At 54.9% G+C, this 22957-nt stretch overlaps 13 protein-coding genes across 13 annotated transcripts; 5 read left to right on the top strand and 8 right to left on the bottom strand.

Annotated features, from left to right (window-relative positions):
- Window positions 1-276: 276 nt before the first annotated feature.
- Window positions 277-1622, bottom strand: PG986_011306 (uncharacterized protein; the record flags this gene model as incomplete). The annotated part of the gene is made up of 5 exons (XM_066847528.1): window positions 277-598; window positions 656-793; window positions 918-1174; window positions 1245-1519; window positions 1589-1622. The coding sequence occupies 5 exons, from the start codon at window positions 1620-1622 to the stop codon at window positions 277-279; spliced, it is 1026 nt and encodes a 341-aa protein (XP_066697019.1).
- Window positions 1623-2630: 1008 nt separating this feature from the next.
- Window positions 2631-2903, top strand: PG986_011305 (uncharacterized protein; the record flags this gene model as incomplete). The annotated part of the gene is made up of 1 exon (XM_066847527.1): window positions 2631-2903. The coding sequence occupies one exon, from the start codon at window positions 2631-2633 to the stop codon at window positions 2901-2903; it is 273 nt and encodes a 90-aa protein (XP_066697018.1).
- Window positions 2904-4924: 2021 nt separating this feature from the next.
- On the top strand, window positions 4925-5524 carry PG986_011304 (uncharacterized protein; the record flags this gene model as incomplete). The annotated part of the gene is made up of 3 exons (XM_066847526.1): window positions 4925-5038; window positions 5122-5184; window positions 5429-5524. 3 exons carry the CDS (start codon window positions 4925-4927, stop codon window positions 5522-5524), a joined length of 273 nt encoding a protein of 90 aa, XP_066697017.1.
- A 1085-nt stretch (window positions 5525-6609) lies between these two features.
- On the top strand, window positions 6610-7448 carry PG986_011303 (uncharacterized protein; the record flags this gene model as incomplete). Its single annotated transcript, XM_066847525.1, has 2 exons — window positions 6610-7334; window positions 7442-7448. The coding sequence occupies 2 exons, from the start codon at window positions 6610-6612 to the stop codon at window positions 7446-7448; spliced, it is 732 nt and encodes a 243-aa protein (XP_066697016.1).
- Window positions 7449-7465: 17 nt separating this feature from the next.
- Window positions 7466-8209, bottom strand: PG986_011302 (uncharacterized protein; the record flags this gene model as incomplete). Its single annotated transcript, XM_066847524.1, has 2 exons — window positions 7466-8064; window positions 8125-8209. The coding sequence occupies 2 exons, from the start codon at window positions 8207-8209 to the stop codon at window positions 7466-7468; spliced, it is 684 nt and encodes a 227-aa protein (XP_066697015.1).
- A 1144-nt stretch (window positions 8210-9353) lies between these two features.
- PG986_011301 (uncharacterized protein) lies at window positions 9354-9936 on the bottom strand (the record flags this gene model as incomplete). Its single annotated transcript, XM_066847523.1, has 2 exons — window positions 9354-9651; window positions 9716-9936. The coding sequence occupies 2 exons, from the start codon at window positions 9934-9936 to the stop codon at window positions 9354-9356; spliced, it is 519 nt and encodes a 172-aa protein (XP_066697014.1).
- Window positions 9937-10780: 844 nt separating this feature from the next.
- On the bottom strand, window positions 10781-11360 carry PG986_011300 (uncharacterized protein; the record flags this gene model as incomplete). Its single annotated transcript, XM_066847522.1, has 2 exons — window positions 10781-10898; window positions 10972-11360. 2 exons carry the CDS (start codon window positions 11358-11360, stop codon window positions 10781-10783), a joined length of 507 nt encoding a protein of 168 aa, XP_066697013.1.
- A 961-nt stretch (window positions 11361-12321) lies between these two features.
- On the bottom strand, window positions 12322-13149 carry PG986_011299 (uncharacterized protein; the record flags this gene model as incomplete). Its single annotated transcript, XM_066847521.1, has 1 exon — window positions 12322-13149. The coding sequence occupies one exon, from the start codon at window positions 13147-13149 to the stop codon at window positions 12322-12324; it is 828 nt and encodes a 275-aa protein (XP_066697012.1).
- Window positions 13150-13866: 717 nt separating this feature from the next.
- PG986_011298 (uncharacterized protein) lies at window positions 13867-15042 on the bottom strand (the record flags this gene model as incomplete). The annotated part of the gene is made up of 1 exon (XM_066847520.1): window positions 13867-15042. One exon carries the CDS (start codon window positions 15040-15042, stop codon window positions 13867-13869), a length of 1176 nt encoding a protein of 391 aa, XP_066697011.1.
- Window positions 15043-15878: 836 nt separating this feature from the next.
- PG986_011297 (uncharacterized protein) lies at window positions 15879-16618 on the bottom strand (the record flags this gene model as incomplete). The annotated part of the gene is made up of 3 exons (XM_066847519.1): window positions 15879-16097; window positions 16141-16301; window positions 16366-16618. 3 exons carry the CDS (start codon window positions 16616-16618, stop codon window positions 15879-15881), a joined length of 633 nt encoding a protein of 210 aa, XP_066697010.1.
- A 2378-nt stretch (window positions 16619-18996) lies between these two features.
- PG986_011296 (uncharacterized protein) lies at window positions 18997-19734 on the top strand (the record flags this gene model as incomplete). Its single annotated transcript, XM_066847518.1, has 1 exon — window positions 18997-19734. One exon carries the CDS (start codon window positions 18997-18999, stop codon window positions 19732-19734), a length of 738 nt encoding a protein of 245 aa, XP_066697009.1.
- A 101-nt stretch (window positions 19735-19835) lies between these two features.
- Window positions 19836-20586, bottom strand: PG986_011295 (uncharacterized protein; the record flags this gene model as incomplete). The annotated part of the gene is made up of 2 exons (XM_066847517.1): window positions 19836-19869; window positions 19934-20586. 2 exons carry the CDS (start codon window positions 20584-20586, stop codon window positions 19836-19838), a joined length of 687 nt encoding a protein of 228 aa, XP_066697008.1.
- A 1131-nt stretch (window positions 20587-21717) lies between these two features.
- Window positions 21718-22770, top strand: PG986_011294 (uncharacterized protein; the record flags this gene model as incomplete). The annotated part of the gene is made up of 2 exons (XM_066847516.1): window positions 21718-21791; window positions 21870-22770. 2 exons carry the CDS (start codon window positions 21718-21720, stop codon window positions 22768-22770), a joined length of 975 nt encoding a protein of 324 aa, XP_066697007.1.
- Between the last annotated feature and the right edge of the window lie 187 nt (window positions 22771-22957).

Here is a 22957-nt window from a genome sequence, read left to right as displayed (position 1 = left end):
GGATGTACCGATGGGCGCTTGTCGCATCCGGCCTGCCGGCCGCTGTGCCGTAAGAAGAACCCCCTGAAAGATGTTGTACTACCGAGATTCAGGACTGTGTACTGATATCTTCCTTGTCTGACTCTGTTACATATCAGAGGATCTAGCTTGGGATGTCGTTTATCATTCCGATACGAAGCTTTGGATGTGTTGTGTCGCGACAACGAGCGGCACGGTAGATTGCCAAAAACCGCCAGGAGAAAGCTTTCGAGCCCCGGCGCCCGACCAACTCCTACCCTACTTTACGGTGCCTTCAGAAGGATACACGCAGTCGACCTCCACCTCGACCTCGGCCTCGACACCGTCTTCTTCAATGTCGACCTTGTCACTGTCATCAACGACGCCATCATCAGCAGTCGTCTCGACCAGTCCCACGCCCGAACCGGCCAACAACCACTTGACCGCCGGCACCTCTGCTGGAATCGGTGTCGGCGCAGGCTTAGCCGTACTGTTCACCGGTACTGCCGCCGTTTTGTGGGTTCTGCGCCGTCGTCGCGGCAAGAGTAGTAGAGATGTTTCGGCGAGAAGGGAGTATGTCGAACAGCAATGGAGAGCGCGACTACAGCAGGAAGAGGTTGACCATGGCCACGGCACCTTCATAAATTATTCGACGAACTATGCTGCCCCACAGGAGCTCAGAGGAGGGGATGTCAGCAGGAGAGGGGAGTTGCAGGCTTGACTTCCAAGCATGGCGTCGGTGATAGCCTCGGCTTCCAGGTTGTAGTCATGATGCCGCTTAGGAGCTATCCAGTTTCTGGATGATTGCAGATGATACTCTCTTCTAATGTCCTCACTGTAGATAGCCAACAATTACTCAAGTCATATCGTTCCTCTTTGCCCATTCCCCCACAGTATCCCGATAATCCTCGGGCCCGTACGGCTCCGTAATCTCGGCCAACCACCCCGACTTCCTGTGCACCCGCAGCCCCAAATCGTGGAGAAGCAGGTCCATGTAAGGAACCCCATCAAACACGAAGTCCGGGAACCGCGCCCCGTTGCCGGCAGGGTAGCGCCACTTTCCGAAGCGCGAATGTAAGACGGTTTCGTAGCGTACGTCCTCTAGGCTTTTGCTGCGGATGCGGCTGCCCCCGTCCTTCTTGGCCTCAGACTTTGGCGGTAAGACCTGGGCGGGGAGCTTGCCGTGGAAGTAGGCGTTGAATCCAGAGCGACTGGAGGGGCGCAATGGGCGCCACGCTGATGTTCACCATCATGCCGGCGAACGCGATGTCGCGCGACTGCAGCAGACGGTCGGTGGCAGGTACCATAAAGCGGTAGAGATGGTACGGGGTGAGAGGCGCTGCTATATCGGCACCGGCCGGGGCTGGGCTTGTGGTGCCGATCATATTATTGCTTTTGAGACCTGGATACAGGCGGTCTTTGGCCCATGTGCCGCCCAAGCTGAATGCGGCTTCGAGAATTACTAGACTCTTATCCGAGTTCAGCTGATGGAAAGCCTTAGCAACGGCGAGGCCGGATAGACCTTTAGAAGTATGACATTTCAGCTACATCAGCCCATATAGCGGTACACGTATGTAGGCAAGTGACTAACCTGCACCAATGATAACCATATCGATTTCCTCCATTGTCATTGGCAGACATCGAAGGAAGGCAGCTTCGTGGCAGATTCGATGAATTAAGTGTAAACCGAAAATTCGGTAGGTTTGAGGAGACTAGGTCCCAATTATTTTGGCACGCTGGATAGTAGGAATACCAATATTGTGGTTAATGAAATCCTAAGGGACCTGTAATTACGTTGACCGCCAACAGATTCCCATGAAGGACGAGGCTGCGGCTCGGATAAGGGATTTTATCGCGGAAGCGTCCTCGTCTTGCTTCTGTTTGCAATTGCTCGCCCTCTTCTTCATTTGCGACGGGTGCTGGTTTCCTTGCCATATCAACAAACCCCCGCATCAAATACTGATTGATTGCAAAAGAATGACCTTTAGCGCTTTCATAATTAGTCGAACCGGTGTCAAAGTTGGAGTCGCGACCTGTAATACCACGCTCCAACTCGTCCTTGTCGCGGTACAATTTCACGTTTGCCGCAGTGAACACTCTGAGTAAGTCAGAGGACTACGACTTGAATTACGTGCTGGACTTCTACGACTGGACTTCATTGGGAGCGGCCCGAACCGAAAGGACAGTTGATGATTGGAAAGCTCTACTCCGAGCTGCGGATCCAAGATTCGTGCTTGATGACATCATTCAGCCCAAGGGATCAGCGTTATCCCTGTTCGAGGTTCGATGGAGGGCAGATTGACTTTCTTTTTTGTTCTTTTGCTTTTTCGACTCATACCAGCGCAGCCCAGCAGAAGCAAGTGACTCAAAACCGAGCAAACCCCACAGATTGAACGATTACCAAGTACCGGGCCCAGCCCTGCTGACCGTCTACTGGATCGACGCTCGCATGTATTCGTAATTAGCATGTCGAGTGCTTTTACCAACCAATCAGATGCAGGCATGTTGTAACTCAGCTTTCCCGGGCAGCTATCAGTGATGAAAGGGTCATGGTCTAAAGAAAAGATAACCAGTAAATGCACGTGCGCCAACCGCGTGCCAGATCCATTGCGGACGTGGTATCCGCAACAGCTATGGCACTGGTAAACATTGCCAGTACGCCCGACCTGGCCGCCGGCATCAAACCCGACGTCCATACGAGCTTCGGGGACAAGCCACTGTCCGAGGTTGATCTCCAGACGCTGCGCCTGTACGCCAAGTCGTCCACGGCGGTGTGCTCTCCCGTCCAGGACACACCTCTGGGCCGGTACCGGCTGCCCAAGGACGCCATGGGCTTCATCAATGCCCACGTCTTGTACATGGACGAGGGCATTTGGAACACTAAGCGTGGCGTGCATCCGGTGTAGTAGTACTCGTTTTTGCCGCAACGATTCCTCCTCGACCCAAAGGATCCCCACAGCGGGCCGACGAGAGTCTCGCGGCGCTTGGCCAAGCGTGGCCAGGATAGTGGGCCATATTTCTCACTCCAGGGATTGGAGGCAGCTTAGAATCTCCCACGGCGGCAAGTCTCACCAATGCTGGAGGGATGCCGCAGTGTGTTTTTCTCTTTTCATTTGCTTCTCAACCCAAACCTAGCATGTAACCATTTCTAGGGGGGTCAGTTGATCTGCCCCGGCAGGACCCTGGCCAGAAATGTTTCTTGACCCGAGACTTTGACCTTGAAGTTTTGACCAAGGTAATCAAGTTCAGCAAGAGGTGGCTTGGGTTTGGTACTGAAATTCCTGAGCACGCAAGCTCAATTCGCATGTGAAGAGACAAACCAAGTTCCACTGAACAAAATTCCTTGTACTAAAAGCTGGGAGCTAGCAGGGATTGTAGTTTAGTATAGCGCATCTGCTTTGCCTAAAGTAGATCCTTTTCTTTCCCTATTACGTAAGTAGGGAAAATACATTTTCTACCTGTATAGCAACACAGTTTAAGAATTTATAATAACCTGCTTTATGCAAGTCGTCTTTTTCTGTTGATGTGCTTCTAGCATTAAATCGAAGTTGAATATTCAAACAGAAAAGGAAAGGAGATACTGTTCATTTAGGACGGGTAGCCACAACACTTAACCGTTGTGAGCTCTTAGGTCCGAACCGATTCGGGAATGATGTGCCTAGTAGCTGAGTATGAACCCCTGCCATATCTCCCCACATAGGCACCCGAGGGCCGAGAGGAGGGAACGAGCCATCAGCGTACCTCATCTACGACTGCAGCACAGTACCTCTGACCATGCAAATGCCCTTTCGCTTTCGGCAGCCCGTGCCGGGGAGTCTTGGATGAGGGGGGTGGGGGGTATAGGAATACGGCGTATTGCCCGCGCTGTGCCGCAGCACCCCCGCCCGAGCCCGCCTTCCGCCGCCAGGCTGGCAATGCATTGACCCCATACCGCCTACCGCCCCGCTTGCCTCAGCGCTGCCTGCAATAGGCTAAGGTATAATAGAATACCAGAGCCCCCGGGCACGAAGCAAACGATAGGATAGACACATGGGAAAACGCCGGCTGTGTCACGTACGAGGGTGAGACCCGTGGCCGGAAACTGTGGTTTTCATTACACCCCTGTCAGGTTAGACATTGTTGCCAAGACGTCGTTAGTTGAACTGTTTGGCGGCGCCGGATGATGGCCGAGCAAGGCAATGACTCAAGCCGTTATTGTAGGATTCAGGCTGAATTGCATACGTCGTATACGGTAGTCGCGATATCTACTGGACAGCCACTGGTCTTTGTCGGATACCGGGCGGTAGAAATGTGAAGCTATACTCTTCATCCAGGCGGAGCTTGTGGGATCACCTATACCCCTGTTATTCGATGCTTATACTATGATTGACTTTTTTTTATTCTTTTGCTTTTCGACTCATACCAGCGCAGACCAGCAGGAGCAAGGGACTCAAAACCGATGCTTACTATCATGCTTTCGTGGCTTTGGCGTTGCCCGATTTCCAAAAGTCCTCGAAGTGTACCATCACATAGTCAGTCCCCCGGTCAAGCGCGAGAAGCTCATATGGTCTCACAAACAGACGAGAACGGGTGTCGATGGATACCGCGAACCCACAAGGCAGTGAGTGACAGACCCACCACGGACCCAGTAGGCGCACAGAGGTCAGCCCTGCTAGTACAGTACTCCGTAGCACCAGCCAAGAAGGCCTGCATGCTGACGTGAGATGGCTAGGACAGCATGCTATAGAGCGAAGAAGGCCTGTGGTGATAGCAACGAAGTATAGCCACGAAGTCGATTATAAAAGGGAGTGCGATTCCACGCTCCAGGACCAAACCCTCTCTCATCATCAATCGCACAAGACACTCAAACACATCTTAACCCAAAGCAACTCACTACATATTCATACATTACCCAAAACCCTTTACCTTCACAACCCACAATACCAAAATGCAATTCTTCAAGCTCGCCCTTGCCGTCATCGCCAGCAGCTCTGCTGTGAGCGCGATGCCCACATCGGGCACGAACGACGCCCATGCCGTGGAGAAGCGGGCAGATGAAGGGGTACGCTACTGAATCGCAAGGAGAAGCCACTTGTGGCCAAGTATAAGTTTATGGGCTATTTTTCTGACGGGTGCTGTGAACAGGTATGCAACGGCACCAGCTGCTGGTTCAGATTCCAGAACATCAAATGCAGCAAAGGAACTAGTGTAAGTGGCCCATTGTCCCGTTGATACAATGCATTCCCTCAAACTTGATAAAAATCAACTCAATATGTGGTTGTTCGCTAACATGTGATTGCTCTTTCTAGTGCGTAGGTCTCCCCCACAAGAGTATAATAATACATTGGCGCGATGTGAAGTGGTCACATGCTACTCGGTCCATCCTGGGCGGCTAGAGGTAGGGTGTCCGTTGTTTCCAACACTTTTACTAACTACTCGGTTCGGAATTTAGACTAAGCAGAGTGGTGCCGGCAACGGAGAGTACTGCCAGATCCACCACTTCGGGCACGGTAAGGCTTACGCCGTCTGCCCTGGCAAGGCCGGTTAAATGTTGGAGGATGGGGTTCTGGGTGGTACAAATAATGACATGACGCCTTTTACGGAAGCAAATGACCAGCGAAGCGGATGATAGGAGAGAATGGGGGCTAGGGTACGGAAGTCAAAGGGTTTCGAAATAGGAGTGAGATACTGATTTAACTCCTTCAAGTGATAATAAAACATTGATCTGGCCGTTATATATAACACATCCTGCACCTCACCTCACAAACCCTCATTGTGATATTTCAAAAGGCCTCATCTTGGATTCATCGGTAACGGAGTGGCGCATACTTTAGTGCCTATACAAAGAGTGCGAAAGGTGAAATGGAAGCATGCAAATCATTCTACCAGAGCCTGGCAATTGACTGCTTGGCGCAGATGCTACGGAAGAATCACGTCGCGTTTAGGTAAATCTAAACCATCCGATTCGTCGGCGCCTAAGGGTTGGAAGGCACAGGTTCTAGCACTGGCGATGGATGGAAATGCCTCACTCGCACGCATTCCGATACCTGGGTAAAGCAAGATCCATGTGGAGTACAGTACGTCGGTTGACACCTGCCGAGGACTATAAATAGGATGACAGGTGCGTGTGTACTACAGTCCACCAATCACGACAGTGTCCGAGTTTATGGGGCGGTGTAGCTCGAATGTAAGTCACATACTTATAAGGGGTTCTCTCAGACCCGCTGAAGCTCGGAGCAGTATATGGCGTGCTTCTTACCGTATCAGAAATATGCCTCATTCTGAAATCTGTGGTGCCGTCATCCACCTCTTTTATCAATTCCCGTCTGAATTCGGCTGCCTGGACGCTACTACAGATTCGGCATGGGCTCCTTCTTTTTGAGGCAATTCGACCACCCAGCCCCCGATGGAAATAGACGGGAAAGACGGAACATGAAGAAGCAAGTGCTGCCATAAAAGCCAGTAAGAAAGACGTTTTGGCTAGTTCCGGTTGCTAGAAGATATTCCGACTTCAACAGTACCCGACTTCCTTCTTCCTTCTTCCTTCTTGCTTAAACTCATTCAAGTCGAGCGGATATCTGGGCGTGTGGTTTATTACAATTCCAACCCTCTATCATCTGCTAGGTGCTCGACATGTCTGCTCCGACTCCCGCTGAGCACGGCAGCAGCCCACCCAACCCAGAAACAATCCACACTGCCGTGGGGCTCTCGATAGCCGTTTTTGTCCTGGCCGTCATTGGCATCTGGCACATTGGCCGCAAGACCGGTTCCTCCCGTTCTTCCAGGAGACGAAGAGCAATCCCAACTCGCAGGCCCCAGCCGGAGATATTAGGCCTGGACGGTAGTTTGGGACAGAGCGCCGTCGACAAAATTCCCATCATCAAGTACCACAACAACTGGCCATCGCCAGAATGCCCCCGAAACTCGCACAACCTGTGGCCCGGTCAGGCAAAACCTCAGCCTCCTACGGACAGGACGGCACTCCCCCCACCCTTGCCAACGCGGCTTTGGCGCTTGATACGCCGGTATCGAGATGAGGAAGAGCCGCATATGTCTACCTGTTCCATCTGCACCGAGGACTTCCGTCAAGGTGCCAAGCTCCGCCACCTGCCGTGTGGCCATCTCTTCCACCCAGCGTGCATCGATCCTTGGCTCTGTAAGCAATCGCGCACTTGCCCGTTATGGTATGCCCGCAAACCCCTTTCAAAGCCCCCCACGAACACCGGACTGACCTCTCCATGTGGTATACTCGAGAAGTCGGATAGACTTGGAAGCCCAGGCCATCTCGGTAGTCATGCCCAAGCCGCCAGCCGCGAGGACAGCCATGGCGATCCCTTCGGCAGTAGAGCACACGGTCGGTTCGTCGTCCCAGTGACAACTTGTAACCCCCCCAAAGGCTTTACAAGAATAAAAGTGAAAAGTAGATAGTATATACAAAATTAGATCTCACGCTTGCCGAATTTAGGCTCTAGAATAGCGCTTTCTCTTTTTAATGTGTAGTGCCGACAGGGTTCTCGTCTTTACTATGTAGACGATTCCACCGACGGTGCAGGCTGGGCATTGCTTTTAACATCCATCTGCTGTAGTTGCAACTGGCTCGACTCATCCTGGAGCCTTTCGAAATCTCCGTCCTTGCTCTTGCTTCTTGATGATTTGAGTCTAGGCTGAGCCGTCCCGGTAGCTGAGTAGGTGCTTCGGCCAAGCAAAGGGTGCAGGCCGCGGTCGCGTAGTCCGGGATGGCGGGGGACGAGACGGCGTCAACGCGTTTCTTGAGGACGATAGTGATGTAGAAAGTGCTGGCCGCGGTGGCCGTCTCGGTCGCGGTGACGGTCGAGAAGGCAGTAATCAGGTCCGTCGCGGTCGCCGCCGTGGTGGGGACGGTCACGGTGGTGAAGAAGAGGGACTCGGTCGCGGCCGTCGCGGTCTCGGTCACGGTCAGGGCCTGGGTCTCGACCTGCGTGGTTTCGTACTGCACGGTCGCGCCGACGTACTCGTACACGGTCTGGGTCGTCGGAGTCACGGTGACGGCGAGGTATGCCGAGCAGTCCTGCACACCGTTCCTGCCCGGAAACGTGTCGGCGATAATCACTGTGGTATGACGGTCAGCTTTCTACGTCTTTCAACTGCTATGTGTATACCCAATCGTACCTCGCAAGCACTGGTTGCTTCTACAGCAAGATGCCGCCGCCAATGCGGCGAAGCTCCATACAACGGCAATGATAGTCTGCTTCATGATGGCGGGTGGCCAAAAGAGCGGCTGAGGTCAATAAAAACGCATGTGGTCAACTTTTTCAGACGCGGTATTAAAGAGAGACTTGGGAAAAGGAGGGACTTTAAGAAGGACGAATTTACACACCACTGACGGGCTTGTTGTCGTTTTAAGATTGCTTGGCACGGCTATACTCTAGTAAAACGAGGCCCCGTAGACGTTGCCAAGCTGTTGGACTAGATCTATTCTCCCGGGCCTAAGGTGATTGACGTCCCGCCCTTCAGCTGGCAGGGATTGAGATCTGCATTAGCTACTCGGCCCAGGAACAAGTTTCTCTCAAGGCCCTTTCTGAGTGACGGCTGGTGGCCTTTAGTGCACTAGTAGCGCGAGACCCACGCTCAGACTATTGGAAGTGGACGCTATACTAATACTATAGGGAGAGAATGAAATCTGTTAAGCCCCCAGGGCTTGAAACTTGATCAGGGGTGGGAAAGGTGAGTTTCCACTGCATGTGGCTGGTAGCCGGGGCTCCAAGATGATTGACAGGTCTTCAGGTTTTGGATACCTATACGTCTACGAACATGATTGGTCCAAGCCGTTTTGTTCGGCAACCACGACACCGTAAATGTCCAGAATCTGCTATTCCATCAGCATTTTGTCATTAGCTGAAGATAGCGCGAGGTTTGGTGGCGCCCAGCCTCGTCGGGGCTTGCGTCAGCTCGAGCTGGCTGGCTTATTCTCCCTCCTTGGGGGCGGGTTGATCCTAATGAGGCCCAGCCCAATCCATGTTGATGAATAGAAACCTTGTCGCATTGGGAGTATATATGCCACTATTGCCGTACGCTCTAGTGGAGTTCCACTTTTGCGTGCGACAAACCTGACTGACTATTCCAACCCCATATACATCACAGTGGAATCAGCGTCATCCCACATCTCCTCGTGAAGTATAAGTGGCTGGTATAGCTGGTTGCTGGGACTATTGATCAGGCCCAAAGACACTTTCTCGGTAAACCCGTCCAAAACACGCTTCTCCCCGCACCAGTATGCGATGTTGAGCAAGGAAAGAAGCAGTCTAATCAAATGGATGATGCTTTGGACGAGATGTGTTAGTGTGTTATGTCTCGTTTGATAGGGTAGTGTAGCGGTGCAGCTACAAGGGATATCCAACTCACAGTGAAAGAAACGCGAAATAGAAGGAGACTTTTCCCAAGACACAGGCGTCTCTATCCAACATGGCAACGACGTCACAGGTCTTCTCGAGGTACCATGGCCGGATGCTGATATGCTCGGAGTCACTGAGGTCGCCCGAGGACTGCGCAATGACGCTATAGTACCAGCAGGCAGCCAGGACTGCGTCGTATAAAATTCCAAAAGCCGGCATCATGAAGCTGTAGAAGCTCAAGGCCATCCGAGAGATGCACAACACCAAAGACAGGGTTGCGATCGCCAGGGCCGAGTCGGTCAGACTATGAAACACATGTCAGCAACTGAGGAGTTCTTATAGATTCGCCATTGTAGGTGGTCGACTACCTCTGGCTCCAAATCATGGGGATCTCGGGAGGGTCCTCATAGTTGGCAAAGAAGTAAACCCGGAGGCGTGGGTTCGAGTTCCATCCCATTTCCCCGCCGATGGACCATAGCCGGGTCCTATAATGGTCCGGGTAGGCCGTACAGAAAAGCGCAAACGTGACTATGGAGAAGAGGAGCTCGAGGCCCATGAGGGAGGCCTGGATTGGCGTGATGCGAGTCATTCTGACTTGGATTGATAGTGGACGGCTTAGGCAGTAGTAGTAGTAGTATAAACAGACCAGGACACTGGAACGAAAAGTGCAATGAATGCTGCCGTTTGGTGTTGGTTATGGCCAGCTCGGATAGAGAATGAATAATCGAAGGACTGCTCTTCAGCCTGTTTGCCTAGTCTCTGGTGTTTATGATGTGCAGCACCTTCGTACGGTCCCCGTTCCCGCTTAGATCAGGTCGCCCATAGTGAGTGTAACGGCATCTCGAGACGAGAGACTGGTCATAAAGCTGGGGCCATATCAGCGTGTGCATTAGGCTGAGCACCCCTCCACCACACCATTATCGTTGCCTAAACGGATGGTGTGAGCTGATATGAGCAAAATAAGTCGAGTCGGGCCTTTCCCGCTTCTGGCCGGTTTCCATTATTCCGCGGGCCCCTTGAACACCGCGTAACGCCTGGCTCCACCGACGTTTCGAAACGGATTCTTCCTTCATCGGTTTGTGTGCATATACTGTTCATGCTGGCCCACGAGGGAAAACAACAAGATGGCTTTAGACTAGAAATATCGAAAGCTGTCAAATGCGATGCGTTTCTACGATGGTATGTTCACGATCCAACCTTTTAGAATATTGTGTAGATGCTACATAGTAGATTGACGGACCAGGCGATGTTACCCTGGGGATGTCTTGCACTAGCTGGTTCCGGATATCGCTGCTGCGGAGCCGATTCTATTTGCATGGACGTCGGAATAAGCTTCAGTACAAGATTCAGTTCAGTGCCGGGCCACCACATAACACCGCCAAAACAAGAAGCAACCAGAAGGTACATGACTTGCATCCATGACCTTGATGTTGTTAATGGCATGAGCCAGCGTCTGTCGTACTGAATCTGCCCGCTAGAAGACTGCCGATAAAGGTACCGCCGAGGGCTGACAGGAAGTACCCGACGTTCATGGTCATGGCAGCCAGCATACTGGGATCGAGGTTATAACGGGTTTGCACCGAGGAAGAATCGGAAGAGGGGGACGGCGGTCATGGCGACTTACACCAAGTGACCCACAAGACTGATCACAGTTTCGCAGAGTGCCTTCAATACCGCCTCGGTAGTCACTGGTAGTAGCGGCTGGCGCTGGACAGGAGTCCATCCCGACTGGAAGCTCTCGTTGGCAATGTCATAATGGGACAGGCATGACGTTGCCTCGTCCTCGACGGTGGGCGGCCACGGTCCGCTCTTCTCATGCCGGACTATTACTATTGGGAGGTTGCCGAACACGATGTTGCGGACGGCGATCAGGACGCGGTGGATCACGGCCAGGACGGCGATGAAAATGCAGGCGCAAGTGTAGCTCCTGGAGCCGGATGGAGTCCAGGCTCTCAAGAAGAGCGGCGTGGAATCGGAACTGAAGAAGACCATTGCCGTCTGGCTCATATCCATTGTCAAGGATAGGGTAGCCGCTGAGCTGGCTGTCGTTGCCGTCACGAGTGTTGACGCTGAGGTCCCTATGTCGGTCTGAACGGCTGGCTTAGGTAGATGGCGATAGTACAAAGACGGCTACTCCGTCTCAAACTCCCAATACTCATCCGAGGTTTGAACCTACACCAAAATCCCCCAGATGCCAAAGCAGAGAAGAGAAGGGGCGGGTAACTATACACTCCCGGACCCATTATTGAAAACACAAGACGAAGTCGGGGGGGCCTACCCCAGTCAGAGCCCCGTATCCTCCCACCCGCGCGGAGTGCGCATCCTACAGGCATGCAGTACGGGCAATCCTAAGAGAAGTAGGTGACTGACACTGTGCTCCATCGGCTGTTATCGTATGCGACACCATCGCATGCAAGGCGGCGCAGGCGCAGGCTGTCTGCCCAATAAGAAATTGCTCTTTCTCCCTCTCGTTCTCCCCAACCCCAACCCCGTGGTCCAGTGCAACGGTCTAGCGCCGGGCAAAAAAAGAAACTTACGCCACCACTCTTTTCTTCACCGGTGCGAAAGGAGTAAGCAAGAAATGGTGGAGCTCTGGCCTCGCAGGCCGTTGCTACTGAGGCCGTTTGAGCAAGTATCCGCCCAATCCCGGCCTAGTGCGGCGCCCGAGGGCACCCACCCGCCCGGGCCCGACCCTTTCCCAACGCCATGGAATCAGCCGTTGGGTTGGGCGTTATTAGCACGATCGGCACTATTGGGGGGGCTGCATATTCGCTATGTTTGGACTCGTTTGGTGGATCAGGGGATCGGAGTTGTGGTCGTACGTACACCGGCCCCGCGGTTCTCAGGAGGATCCGGAAAACAAATAATCAGCTCAGTTGCCCCGCCCATGCGTGCGTGCAGTATCGGAGGAATTACCAGTCTCGTTTTGGCCATCAGTGAAAGTAAAAAATGGTGGAGACATAGAGTCATGATACTAGTTACACGACTCCTCCTGCATGCAGGTCTCGGTTAGGGAATGGTTACTAAGTAGTCGTCGCCTCAAAAACAGGTCAATCCGATCGCGCCGATCGAAATGATATGACCCATTGCCCATTTCGCAAACCTCCTCCAATATCCTCTTGTGCAGGTTCAGGTCATGCTCGGACATCATCTTGGCCTTCGACAACACGGCGGCCAGCATGAGGCAGCTGCCCGTCGTTGCCAGAAGCAGCAGCGTGAGAGCGAACCTCCGGTTGCACATGAAGATTGCCTGCTGCTTGCTGCGCATCGGATGCCGTCCATTAGCAGCTGCCTGCCGAGACATGAACTCTTCATCCCGCCATCGTTCCCAATCCTCCCACGAAGCATTCATGCTGCTGGAGTGTCTGCTCCTGGTCGCTTGAGCATGCTTATTATGTAAAGAATTGTTATGACCAAGACTCCACCCTACACCGTGCTCATCGTAAGCCCTCCGCTTCACCGGGTCGGAAAGGATCGCATTCGCTGCCAGTATCAAGCGGTAGCGCTCGATCCTTGTCGCTTTGGGGATGTCATGATAAGTCACATGCACCCATCGGTCCGGGTGATAGACCATGACCAGCTCGTGGAAACGCCTTTTGCTGTAAGGGCCGTTCCTTGACTGCTCCAGGATCTCGTAGGGGCTGCAGTTTGCTTGGGATGGCCATCGAGTGAGAGCCTGGTGCTCGCGCGCCCACCGGTCAGACGTTTGGCGTGCGGTGCTCGAAGCTCGGAGAGGAAACAAGCCATATTTCTTCTTGGCGGCGAGATGGGTTCGGATAGTCATGGGGTTAAACAGTAGCATCTTTTGCTTGGTGAGAGTTCTTGATGGTTAGGTCAAACGGACACGACAAAATCTCAATGATACATATGGTGTTATAACTACTTATATACTCAAGACACAGAAAAGAAGAAATGGCGGGCGACGATATCTGTTATATCAAGAGTGCTGTGTCGAACTTGTCGATCTTGATCACAGCCCAAAGTCTCGAGGTTCTACTGCTTGGCCCTCCTCCCGCTGCCCTGTCTTAATCGACAGCCGAGGGATCTACCACATGAGTGTGATCGATCTGCGCATCCTTTCCAAACTACAGACAGGAATCGTTTGGGCCGGCCTGAAACAAGTGCGGTTGCTGCATATCGAAATCTTAAAACTTGTTTGGAAGCCTCGATCTATGGTTGGGCCGTTTTGGCTTTGACCGGGCATATGCATATTGCTCTCAAAATTGCTCACATTGCGGGGAAGCGAAACGGCATAGTAGGCCAAGACGCACAGGCACTAGTATCAAGGCTATGCGTGCAGCCGACAGCACCGCAGACCATACAGTCGATAGCTTCCCAGCTTGATCAAGGTTGCAGCAGCATAAAGCCGGGATGGATTAGGAGGATCGAAGCTCGGTCGTGTCCTCGACGGCATAGGACAACACAGATGGAGACTACCGGGGAAAGGCTGCTGTTGGAAACACGACACTGGGGAGCTTGACAACAAGGGTAAAAGAAATAATGTGAAATTAATGGAAAATCATGCGCTGCATATCCAACCGCGTAAACCCCTATAGGTATCATCACAGCTCCCCACCATCATCATCCACCAGCTCCAACTCGACAAGCTTCTCGTAAATAATCCCTTCCACCCCTTCATGCCCGCGGCATTGGGGTGGTACGGCACATGCGTCACGTCCGACACGCCCAGGTAGTCCGTGACCCAGGGCTCCGCCGCCCCGATCCCATGGCCCTGGGTGCGGTCAAAGACCGACACGACGTGGCACCAACCCTCGCGCCCCGCCCGCGCCGCGCGCGTCCCGTTGTTCAGCATGGCGGCGCGCGCGCGGTGGTAGCGGGCGCGGTCCTCGCCGAAGGGCGCATGCACGCCGGGCACGAAGTCGGCGCCGAGCAGCGCCAGGTACTCGACCACCAGCACGGTCGCGCGCGGCGCGGCGGCGTGCACGGCGTCGAGGACGCGGCCGTAGCGCTGCGCGAGCGCGTCGGCCGAGTCGAGCTGGTCGGCCGTCATGGACATGCCCTCGAACAGGTCCGCGGGGAGCTCCAGGGCGTCCCGCATCAGGCCGCCGATGTAGTCGATGTCGTTGCCGCCGCCCAGGACGAGGACGAGGTCGGCGGCGCTCGGGACGCCGCGGACCTGCGGGGCGAAGACCTGGGGGCCGGTGTCCTGGGGCTCCGAGATCAGATTGAGCAGGGTCGCGCCCGAGACCGACAGGTCGGTGAGCGCGACCTTGCCATTGTCATTGGCGGTATTGGCGTTGAGGCGGCGCTGGAGAAGGGCGGCATAGTTGTTGCCGGAGCGCCCGGCCGCGTTGTTGCGCTGGGGCGGAATGCCCGGACCGGCGGCGTACGAGGACCCCAGCGACGCGATGTGGGTTATCTTGGGCGGGCGGCCGTTGCCGCCGGAGTTGGGGTCTTGGGAATGCATCTGGTCGGCGAGGATGATGACGAGGAGCAGGATGAAGAGTAAGACGATGAGGAGGCGGAAAAGGCAGTTGCCGCGCCACTGGTTCTGGGCCCGGCTGCGCCGTCGCGCCCACGTGGGCGTGGGCAGCGCTGGTGGGTTATCGGCTTCGGCTTCTTCCTCTTCCTCTGCTGGGCCTTCCTGACTTAGCAGCGGCGGGTCGGCATCGTCGCGCTCCAGATGGGTCTCTGCGACGTGGGCCTGACTGCTGTCAGGTGCAGCCTGATTCATGGTGTTTCGGCGCTGGGTACGAGGTTCATTCAGTCTAGTCTTTTTAAGTTGAAGACCGACTGATTCCAGGCGGCCGGATTGGAGAGGGGAATCCGTCTTAACCTTAGGTCATACAATCTTGAGGCCGACGCTTATTTTCGGACCACATGCAGGCGCGCGACGGTCTTGGCGCTTGGGCCACCACCACCACCACCACCACCACGACAAGCAAAATGATCAGCGCTGTTTGTCGTCCGGTAATTAGCACGAGCACGCGCAGTCCAAGACATCCAACTGCACTCCACCGAAGATGGCAGGCGGAACAAATGAACGAAGGCTGCGTCTTTCGTACGATCCCGTGTTTTCTACCATTGTTTCACGCGTACTTTGCTGGCTTACTGCAATTGCCCGAGTTGCACCACGGACGCTTGCTCCCTGGCTTCGCTGACTTTGGACACACTGTTTTCGCATCTCGCGCATGGTCAGCGAACAACCGGCAGCAGCAGACGTTAGCCTCCCGTTCGGTTTCTTCCATCGGACGTTTTGGCGTCCACCGATCTAAGTTGTCTCACTCCACATCACTTTGGAGACGAAAACAGACGTGGTTGTCAAAAGGCATAATTGTCATTTGCAGGTACGATCCGCTGGTATGCAATCAAAGCTAACGCATATACTCTACAGAAAGGGAGGGGAAAACAGCACGGGCTACAGCGAAACACCAAAGATGGGGAACAAGAAGAAAAGAAAAGAGAAGCAGAAAGAAGAAGTCGCAAGCAAAATCCATCGCCAAGTCCATGTCCACCTAAAACAAGGTTCCCCCCGTCCGACAGCCTCGCTGGTTGGAGACAAACACCCTTTTACACCAGCCGCAGCTCGCTCTGGATCCAGGTGCCCTTGGGGCAGGCCTTGGAGAAGTGGACGTCCTGGATGCTCTCCTCGGAGTAGGCGTCGGTGGTCTTGAGGACCTGGCGGTCGAGGCCGATCTCCTGGGCCGAGCACTTGCCGTTGATGCAGCAGCCGTCGTCCGTCTTCATGGTGATGGTGCAGTAGCCCGTCTCGCCCGCGTCGTTGATGCCCTTGGCCACCTTGGCCGTGTACATGACCGTGTCCGCCCCGCACGATGCACGCCCGCGCCGAGTACTGTCCGCACTCGTTGCCGTCCTTGTTCCACAGCAGGCCCTGCCGCTTCAGCAGGCTGGCCGGCGCGGCGGGGTTGGGGTGGGCGACGGCCGCGCTGGCCAAGAGGGCGAGGGTGCCGTAGAGCGTGGTGGAGGTGTACACTAGGTGGCCTTGGTTAGCGGGCTGTTGGGGGACTGAAGGTGTATCGGGAGAGAATTTGCTCACCGTTGGCGGTTGATGGGTTTTGCCGGTAGGAGAGTGATGTTTGAATGGAACGAGTGGGTTGAGATGAACAGATTGGGTTGCGGTGGTTGCGGTTCGGATCCGGGGCCGAAGCGAAGAAAGATGCTGCCGTCCTCGTGTCCGGCCATTTAGCAAAATCGAACAGACGTAGAGCGAGATGCCGAAGACGACCGAGATTATTGACGGGGTCATCCGGACGGAATTGTGGGATAATTTCGAGTTTGGTTCTGTACATTTCGGCGTCTTTCGTGGATCCATCTATGGGGAACATCATGTCATCTCTTAAGTTCACTGAAATTGGGGGGCGGTCTTGCTCCAAAGGAGAATCGGGGTGGCGTCGCAGCTTTATGAAGTTCTTGCAGGGGGGCCCAGCAACCCTTAGAGCTTCTTTGTTCACGAGTCGTAACGTGTTCGCTGGGACCATCCTGCAATCCGATGATATGTGCTGGCCCACCCCCGGTTGGCAGTAGGAGTGCTGATTAAAGTCGAAATCATAAGGGTGGTAGAATCTCGGAGAACTAAAGAAGACGTGGAGGCAGGAAGGGTCCACGAGTGCTTCTCGCCACTAGCGAAACTGCTGTCAGAATTGGCGCTTGTCATTGGAAAAGTAGCTTTAGAGGCATCTCTGTTGCCATAAGGGATGGAATTGGTCTTAGTGTTTGGATGTTAGTATAAGTCGGATCACTTACAATTAATGGCATGGCGGATTTCGGGTGGCAACTTACCAAAATAATGGAATTCCGCGGAAGCCATAATGTCGTGGGCCGTGGTCGCAATGCTTTCAGTTACTCTTTTGGTTATGTTAACAGCAGCATCCACAGCGCCTTACTTACATGTCAAGTAGTTTCTTTGTTGGAACCTGAAAGCCTCCTTAGGTAAACCACTCGTTTCCCACATGAACGCCTGAACGGGTCACGGAACAACGCGAAAAGGGACATGTCAAACAGCCAGGAAGCCCATGGACTGTTCTAGTTATACTAATGTTCTTTATCTAAACCCCAAGACACTGGGTGTTGGTAGCCCCATCACCCGGAAGCCTCGCGGATGAGTTCGGCTGGGGGCTTAAGGATGTTCATTTCTTGTTGATCTGACTTTGGTACAAGCTCCTAGTTCACCGCCACATCGCCGGGGCCCAGCCACTGGGCGAATGCGAGAGCTCAGAAGGTTCTACGCATATTTCGGGGTTTTGCCAATGAGATTCTAGATGGCGCGACCAAGTGCTTAGTTTCAGTAAGCTGACACTCCTCTACCCTTTCCTGAGCTCGGCACACAACCTTTGGCCTTCTTTAAATTTGACCTTAAAGACGCAAACCCCTTCGCAAGGGAGTGATGTCGCAGCTGCAACCAGCAATACTCTCATGAACCAAGTCATCCTTCAGGTTCCAGCTTCAACTGCCGGCCATGGTTGGCGTTCGCACAAGTAATAGGTGCTCGAGCTGCGCCAAGAGAAAGGTGAAGGTAGGAAATGCCCCGAGGCTCTCCAAGCGTAAAACCACTAACCTGAGTCGCAAAGTGTGACGAGGCATGGCCTACCTGTGGCGCCTGTAAGAGGTCGAAGAAGGTTTGCCCTGGCCCGCCCAGCAGCAAACTGAAGTTTGTCCACAACGGACACCACGCGGTTGCCAGCTACGACGAAGGCGACGAGAATGCGGCTCCAGATAATAATCAACTCGTGATTAGAACTACGAGCGCTGGCACAAATACTGAGCCACACGGAAGTCTCGTAGAGACCAAGATAACCAGAGCCGAAGACGGCCGGTCCTTCCGTCGTTTACGCCTGAGACCCGCCGCCCACCCGTCCCCCAGTGTGATCCGGCTTGGGGATGGCGATCGTTCCGCCGCGCAGCTGATATCGCTCCTAGAGTCTTGTCCGCAAACGGGCTTCGACGTGTGCCTCAACGGCGTTTGGGATACGCTGACCACCACACCCCGGCACCTGAGTCACAGCGCGGCGCTGCGAGATGCGGTCGGTGCAACGGTGGCAAGCTGGTAAGGTTTCCCCCGATCTTCAACTCTATTTTTTAGTTGCCTAAGTACCAGGCCAAGTGTAAGTATGATGTAGATTATAAGTGCTGCACTGACTCGAATCGCCGAAAAGGGGAAACCTGCGGCGCGGAATACGGCCCGAACACGTCCTGGATGCACCGAGCTACACCAAGTCCATTGGGAGCCTCAATAAGACATTGGCCAGAGAATCGAAAAATGGCGGCAAGATCAGCATCGAGACGTATGCTGCTGTGGCCGTACTTGCCAACGTTGAAGTAAGTCCCACACCCAACATCTCAAGCGCACGCCCAAACCTGACCAAAGAAACTCGAAAGTACAATTATGATTTCTCCGCCGTTACAAACTCGGCCCGCCACGTCTTTGGCCTTGCTACGATTATGCACATGCGGGGACCGCCACGAAGTCATGATGACTTTGACTTCATCCTCGCATTGAACAACTTTGCGATCCTAGTATGCTCCTTTGTCCTTTCTTCCACCATCCTCCTTTCTGTATCATAATGCTTGTCATTTCCTGCCAAGTGCCTACTGACGTGACGCAAAGGCTTTCCACCTTGTGCGAACTGGCAGCACCCATCAGGCCGAAATCGACAAGTGGACCGAGGCGATGGAGGAGGGAGCCAGGCTCCGAGCGCCAACCGCACCGGCCTTGCTCGTCCCCGCCGTCCATCTTCTCCGACCGGTAGCCCAATGGCCTGTCATATCCGGATTGAAAGGCCGGCTGCGGCAGAGCCTCCTCGGGACTCACATACCGAACCAGGAAAGGGCTAGGATTGCTCGCGAAGCCGTTAACCGCCTCACCACTACGACCGCGGACCTCCGTCGCCTGGACACGGAAGTCTTCCTTCCCGCGATGAGCGCGGGCGACATCGCTTTAGTCCCATCGCCGCCCGGCGGCACGTTGTACTCTTCATTCGGGGAGCACTACGAGTTCCGGAGCTGGGCGCACTCGGCCCTCTTCCGCCTCCACGCGTTCTGCCGCATCGTGATGGACCGCATGCTGCTCGACCTTCACGGGCTTCTCGGGTCGGTCGGTCTCCCGACTGCTATTCTTGGCAACGAGGAGAAGCGAGCCCTCGGAGACGAGACGTACGAGCTCAGCCGCCGGATCTGGCTGAGCCACGAGCACGCCATGCGCTACCACCCCTTTGGCAGCGCCGAGACGCCGCGGCATCTGACCGTCTCGTACGAGGCCGGCGACGCGGTGGAACGCGCATTTGTTATGCGGGCGCTTTGGGATGTGAATCGATATCGTACAGTCACTGGGACTACGGTAGAGGAGGTATGGACGGAGGAGAAGGTTCTGTCGGATTGCATGTTGCTTACCGGCCGAGTTGCTATCTAGTCAGAATGGGAGGGACAAGAGACCATCATGCGGTTGATACATGGGCTAGAAGGGGACGAGAGACGAGAGATTTGCGAATATGGTTACTCAACAGAAATGTACTAAGCGCCGCCTCCCCAACCCCAGAAAGTCACACTGCATTAGGTGATGCGCAAATAATATCATATCCCAGAGCTTCCTCCCCCTCTCCCTCCGCCACCGATTCGTCGCCTCCAGCATCCCCGGCCCCGTCCCGCCGGCAACAAACAGCCACCCCCACTTCCGCACGAACCCCTCCGACATCTCCCACCCCGAAACGTCCCACGGCGGCGACCACGCAACGACGCCGCGCCGCTCCACCTCGTCGTCGGGAAAGCCCTCGTACAGCCCGCCGATGCAGTCGGCCCACAGCTCGTCCTCGTCAAAGGTGCCCGCGGCGCGGATCACGCGGTCCCGCGCCGCGGGGCAGGGGAAAACGTCGACCCAGTCGCCGTGCGGGACCGTCTGCTGCAGGGTGGTGGGGAGGAGGGATGGGGGCAGTAGGGACTGCGAGTTGCTGGAGGGGCGGTAGGAGAGGACGTGGATGGTCTCTTCGCTGCAGTCGAGCGGGGTGGAGAGGATGCCGGAGACGAGGGTGCGGTTGGCGGACAGGGCGCGGAGGACGTTGTATTGTAGGAGGGTGATGAGGTGGTCTGGGGAGAGGGGGAAGACAATGTTGCATTGCTGTCTTTTCTTTGTGTTGGTGCCTGGCATCAGGGGGTTTCTCGTATTGTACAGCTGCTTGGTACGGGACGCTGGAACCATGGACACAGACTGCTGCACCATATCCCAGCATTCCACCAGTGGTTCTGTTCCGATGGCTGCCCCGGACATGGTACTGGCCGCCTTTTCTGCTTTCTTTGCTAAGGCCTTCCGTTTTCCTACCGATCCGTTAGCTTCAAGGTTCGAAGTGCGTTGAGCACGACTGGCCCCCGAGCCCGAATATAGGGATAAATGAAGAAGCTGTCGCAGGAGGATGGAGACAGGGGGTCGCCCCTTGACGCGCCTAGCGCGCTACGCAAGATATTTCATTTGTGTATTTATTAGCACGGTAGCATCTTTCTCTTTTGTCCTTTCTTTCTTTCCTTTAGACAGCACTTTAGCACTCAATATACCATCCGAACGCTCTCTGCCGTGCGATAGAAGCCTTCACCTACGGTATGCCCTTGTGTTCAGTCTAGTCTGTGCACGTCTTCGCGACGCAGCATCTGTGGTCCCAGTCCAGTCATCATTCCTGTTGGTCGCCTGTACGCTGTGAGCAGGCCAGGTCCGTCTCTCGACTTATTGGGTTATTAGGACGGGGTACGTACTTCGGCCAGCTGCGGCATAGGCGTCAGCTCGATACGTGGTGTTATTGCTGCCGCATCTGCAGGACGATACATGCGACTCATGCTGAACTGTGGCATATGGGAGTTACCGTGATCGGGAAAGGGTATTGGGTGATGATAGAGAGGCGATTATGCAACCTGCTCACCATGTCAGACAAAAGATGGCATTCGGGAACGGAGGAATTGAGAATCCCCATTGTTCCGGCGCAGACAGGGGGCTGAGGTAGTGAGACGGTGTGACATCGTTGGGTGCTACGTCTACTAAAGCGTCGTTGTAACTTGAGCAGGTCTAGTGTCATGCAGCCTGCTCACAAGTCCCCAGCATGCATCTACTTTAGGACGGCTCGCTAGACCCGCGCTCCATGCAGCTGGCTCACATTCTCGATTATCTCCGGTTACCTCCATCCGAGATGCGAGGCGATTGGCTCAAATGATTATGCTGCTTGCTCACAGTCCCGGATGGCCAGGATAATATCTGAACCACGATGTCGGACGTCGTTGGGTGAGAAATGTATAAATAAGTGTTGGATTGAGATCATGGCCTCTACTTCTCGATTTCTGCTCATTGAAACAAGACTACAGCCAAGGATTGCAAGTTATCGCTTCTTAGTATCGCAACTCTGTATTTACACTAGCCATGCCGTTCTATCCCGACAGCCTGCCCGATCTCAAGGGCAAAGTCTACATAGTCACCGGTGGGAATTCCGGCATGTAAGCCACTCCTACAAGTCCTTTCTTGTCCTTCTTCCGTCGCGAAGACCGCATCACTGACTCAAAACCAAACCATAGCGGCTACTACACCGTATCCCACCTAGCCGAACACGGCGCCCATGTCTACCTGGGCGCCCGATCCCAAGAGAAGGGCACGGCAGCCATCGCCAACATCAAGAAGACACACCCCACCGCCCGTATCGACCTCCTACAACTGGACCACACCGACCTCGCCAGCGTCGTCGCGGCGGCCCAGCGCTTCCTCGCCCTCGAGACCGCCCTGCACGGCCTCGTCAACAACGCCGGCATCATGGCGACGCCCTTCGAGATGACCCGGGACGGCCACGAGGCCCAGTGGCAGACCAACTACCTCGCCCACTGGGTCCTGACGGAGCACCTGCTCCCCCTCATGCGGAACACAGCCAGGGCGCGGGACTTGCCGGCGGGCAGCGTGCGCATCGTCAACATCAGCTCGTCGGGCCACCTCGCGGCGCCCAAGGCCGGCATCCACTTCGACGACGTATCGCTCGAGGACAGCGGGCCCTGGCCCCGGTACGGCCAGAGCAAGCTCGCCAACATCCTGCACGCCAAGACCCTGCACAAGAGGTACGGCCCCGGTCCCCATGCCAGCGCGCCGGACGGGGAGGGCGAGATCTGGGTCTCGTCCGTGCACCCGGGCATCGTGGAGTCGAACTTGGCGACGGCGGTGGATAAGACCGGGTCGTGGGGGATCGCGCGCACGTTTCCCCTGTTCCGCAGGTTGGGGCTCATGATGCCGGCCGACGAGGGGTCGTGGACGAGTCTGTTCTGCGTCGCGAGCCCCGACATGAGACCGGAGCAGAGTGCTGGGTACCTGGAGATCCATGGGCGGTTTGGGGAGCCGTGCTGGCAGAGTAGTGCGGCGAAGGATGCGGGACTGGCGGAGAGGTTGGAGGAGTGGACTTCGGAGGCGATGAGGAGGGAAGGGTGGGTGCGGTAGTGGTGTCGCTCGATTTACCCTTTGCTTTTCTTGTTATTCTTCTTCTTTTCCCATGGTAATAGTAGCATAGACCCGGCTCCCTAATTCAAGTCCTTCCTCTTCTCACATATTGTTCCATTTTCTCTTTATCCGGATGGTTGCCCAAGTGACCGACAAGGCTCGGGCCAGCGGTGTCGTTCCGCGCGGT

The sequence above is a fragment of the Apiospora aurea genome (genome assembly GCF_038362705.1).
Source record: "Apiospora aurea strain CBS 24483 chromosome Unknown utg000007l_segment0_segment0, whole genome shotgun sequence".
Lineage (NCBI taxonomy): Eukaryota > Fungi > Ascomycota > Sordariomycetes > Amphisphaeriales > Apiosporaceae > Apiospora > Apiospora aurea.
Note: the sequence above shows the minus strand (reverse complement) of the source record. Positions and strands in the feature narration are given on the sequence as shown.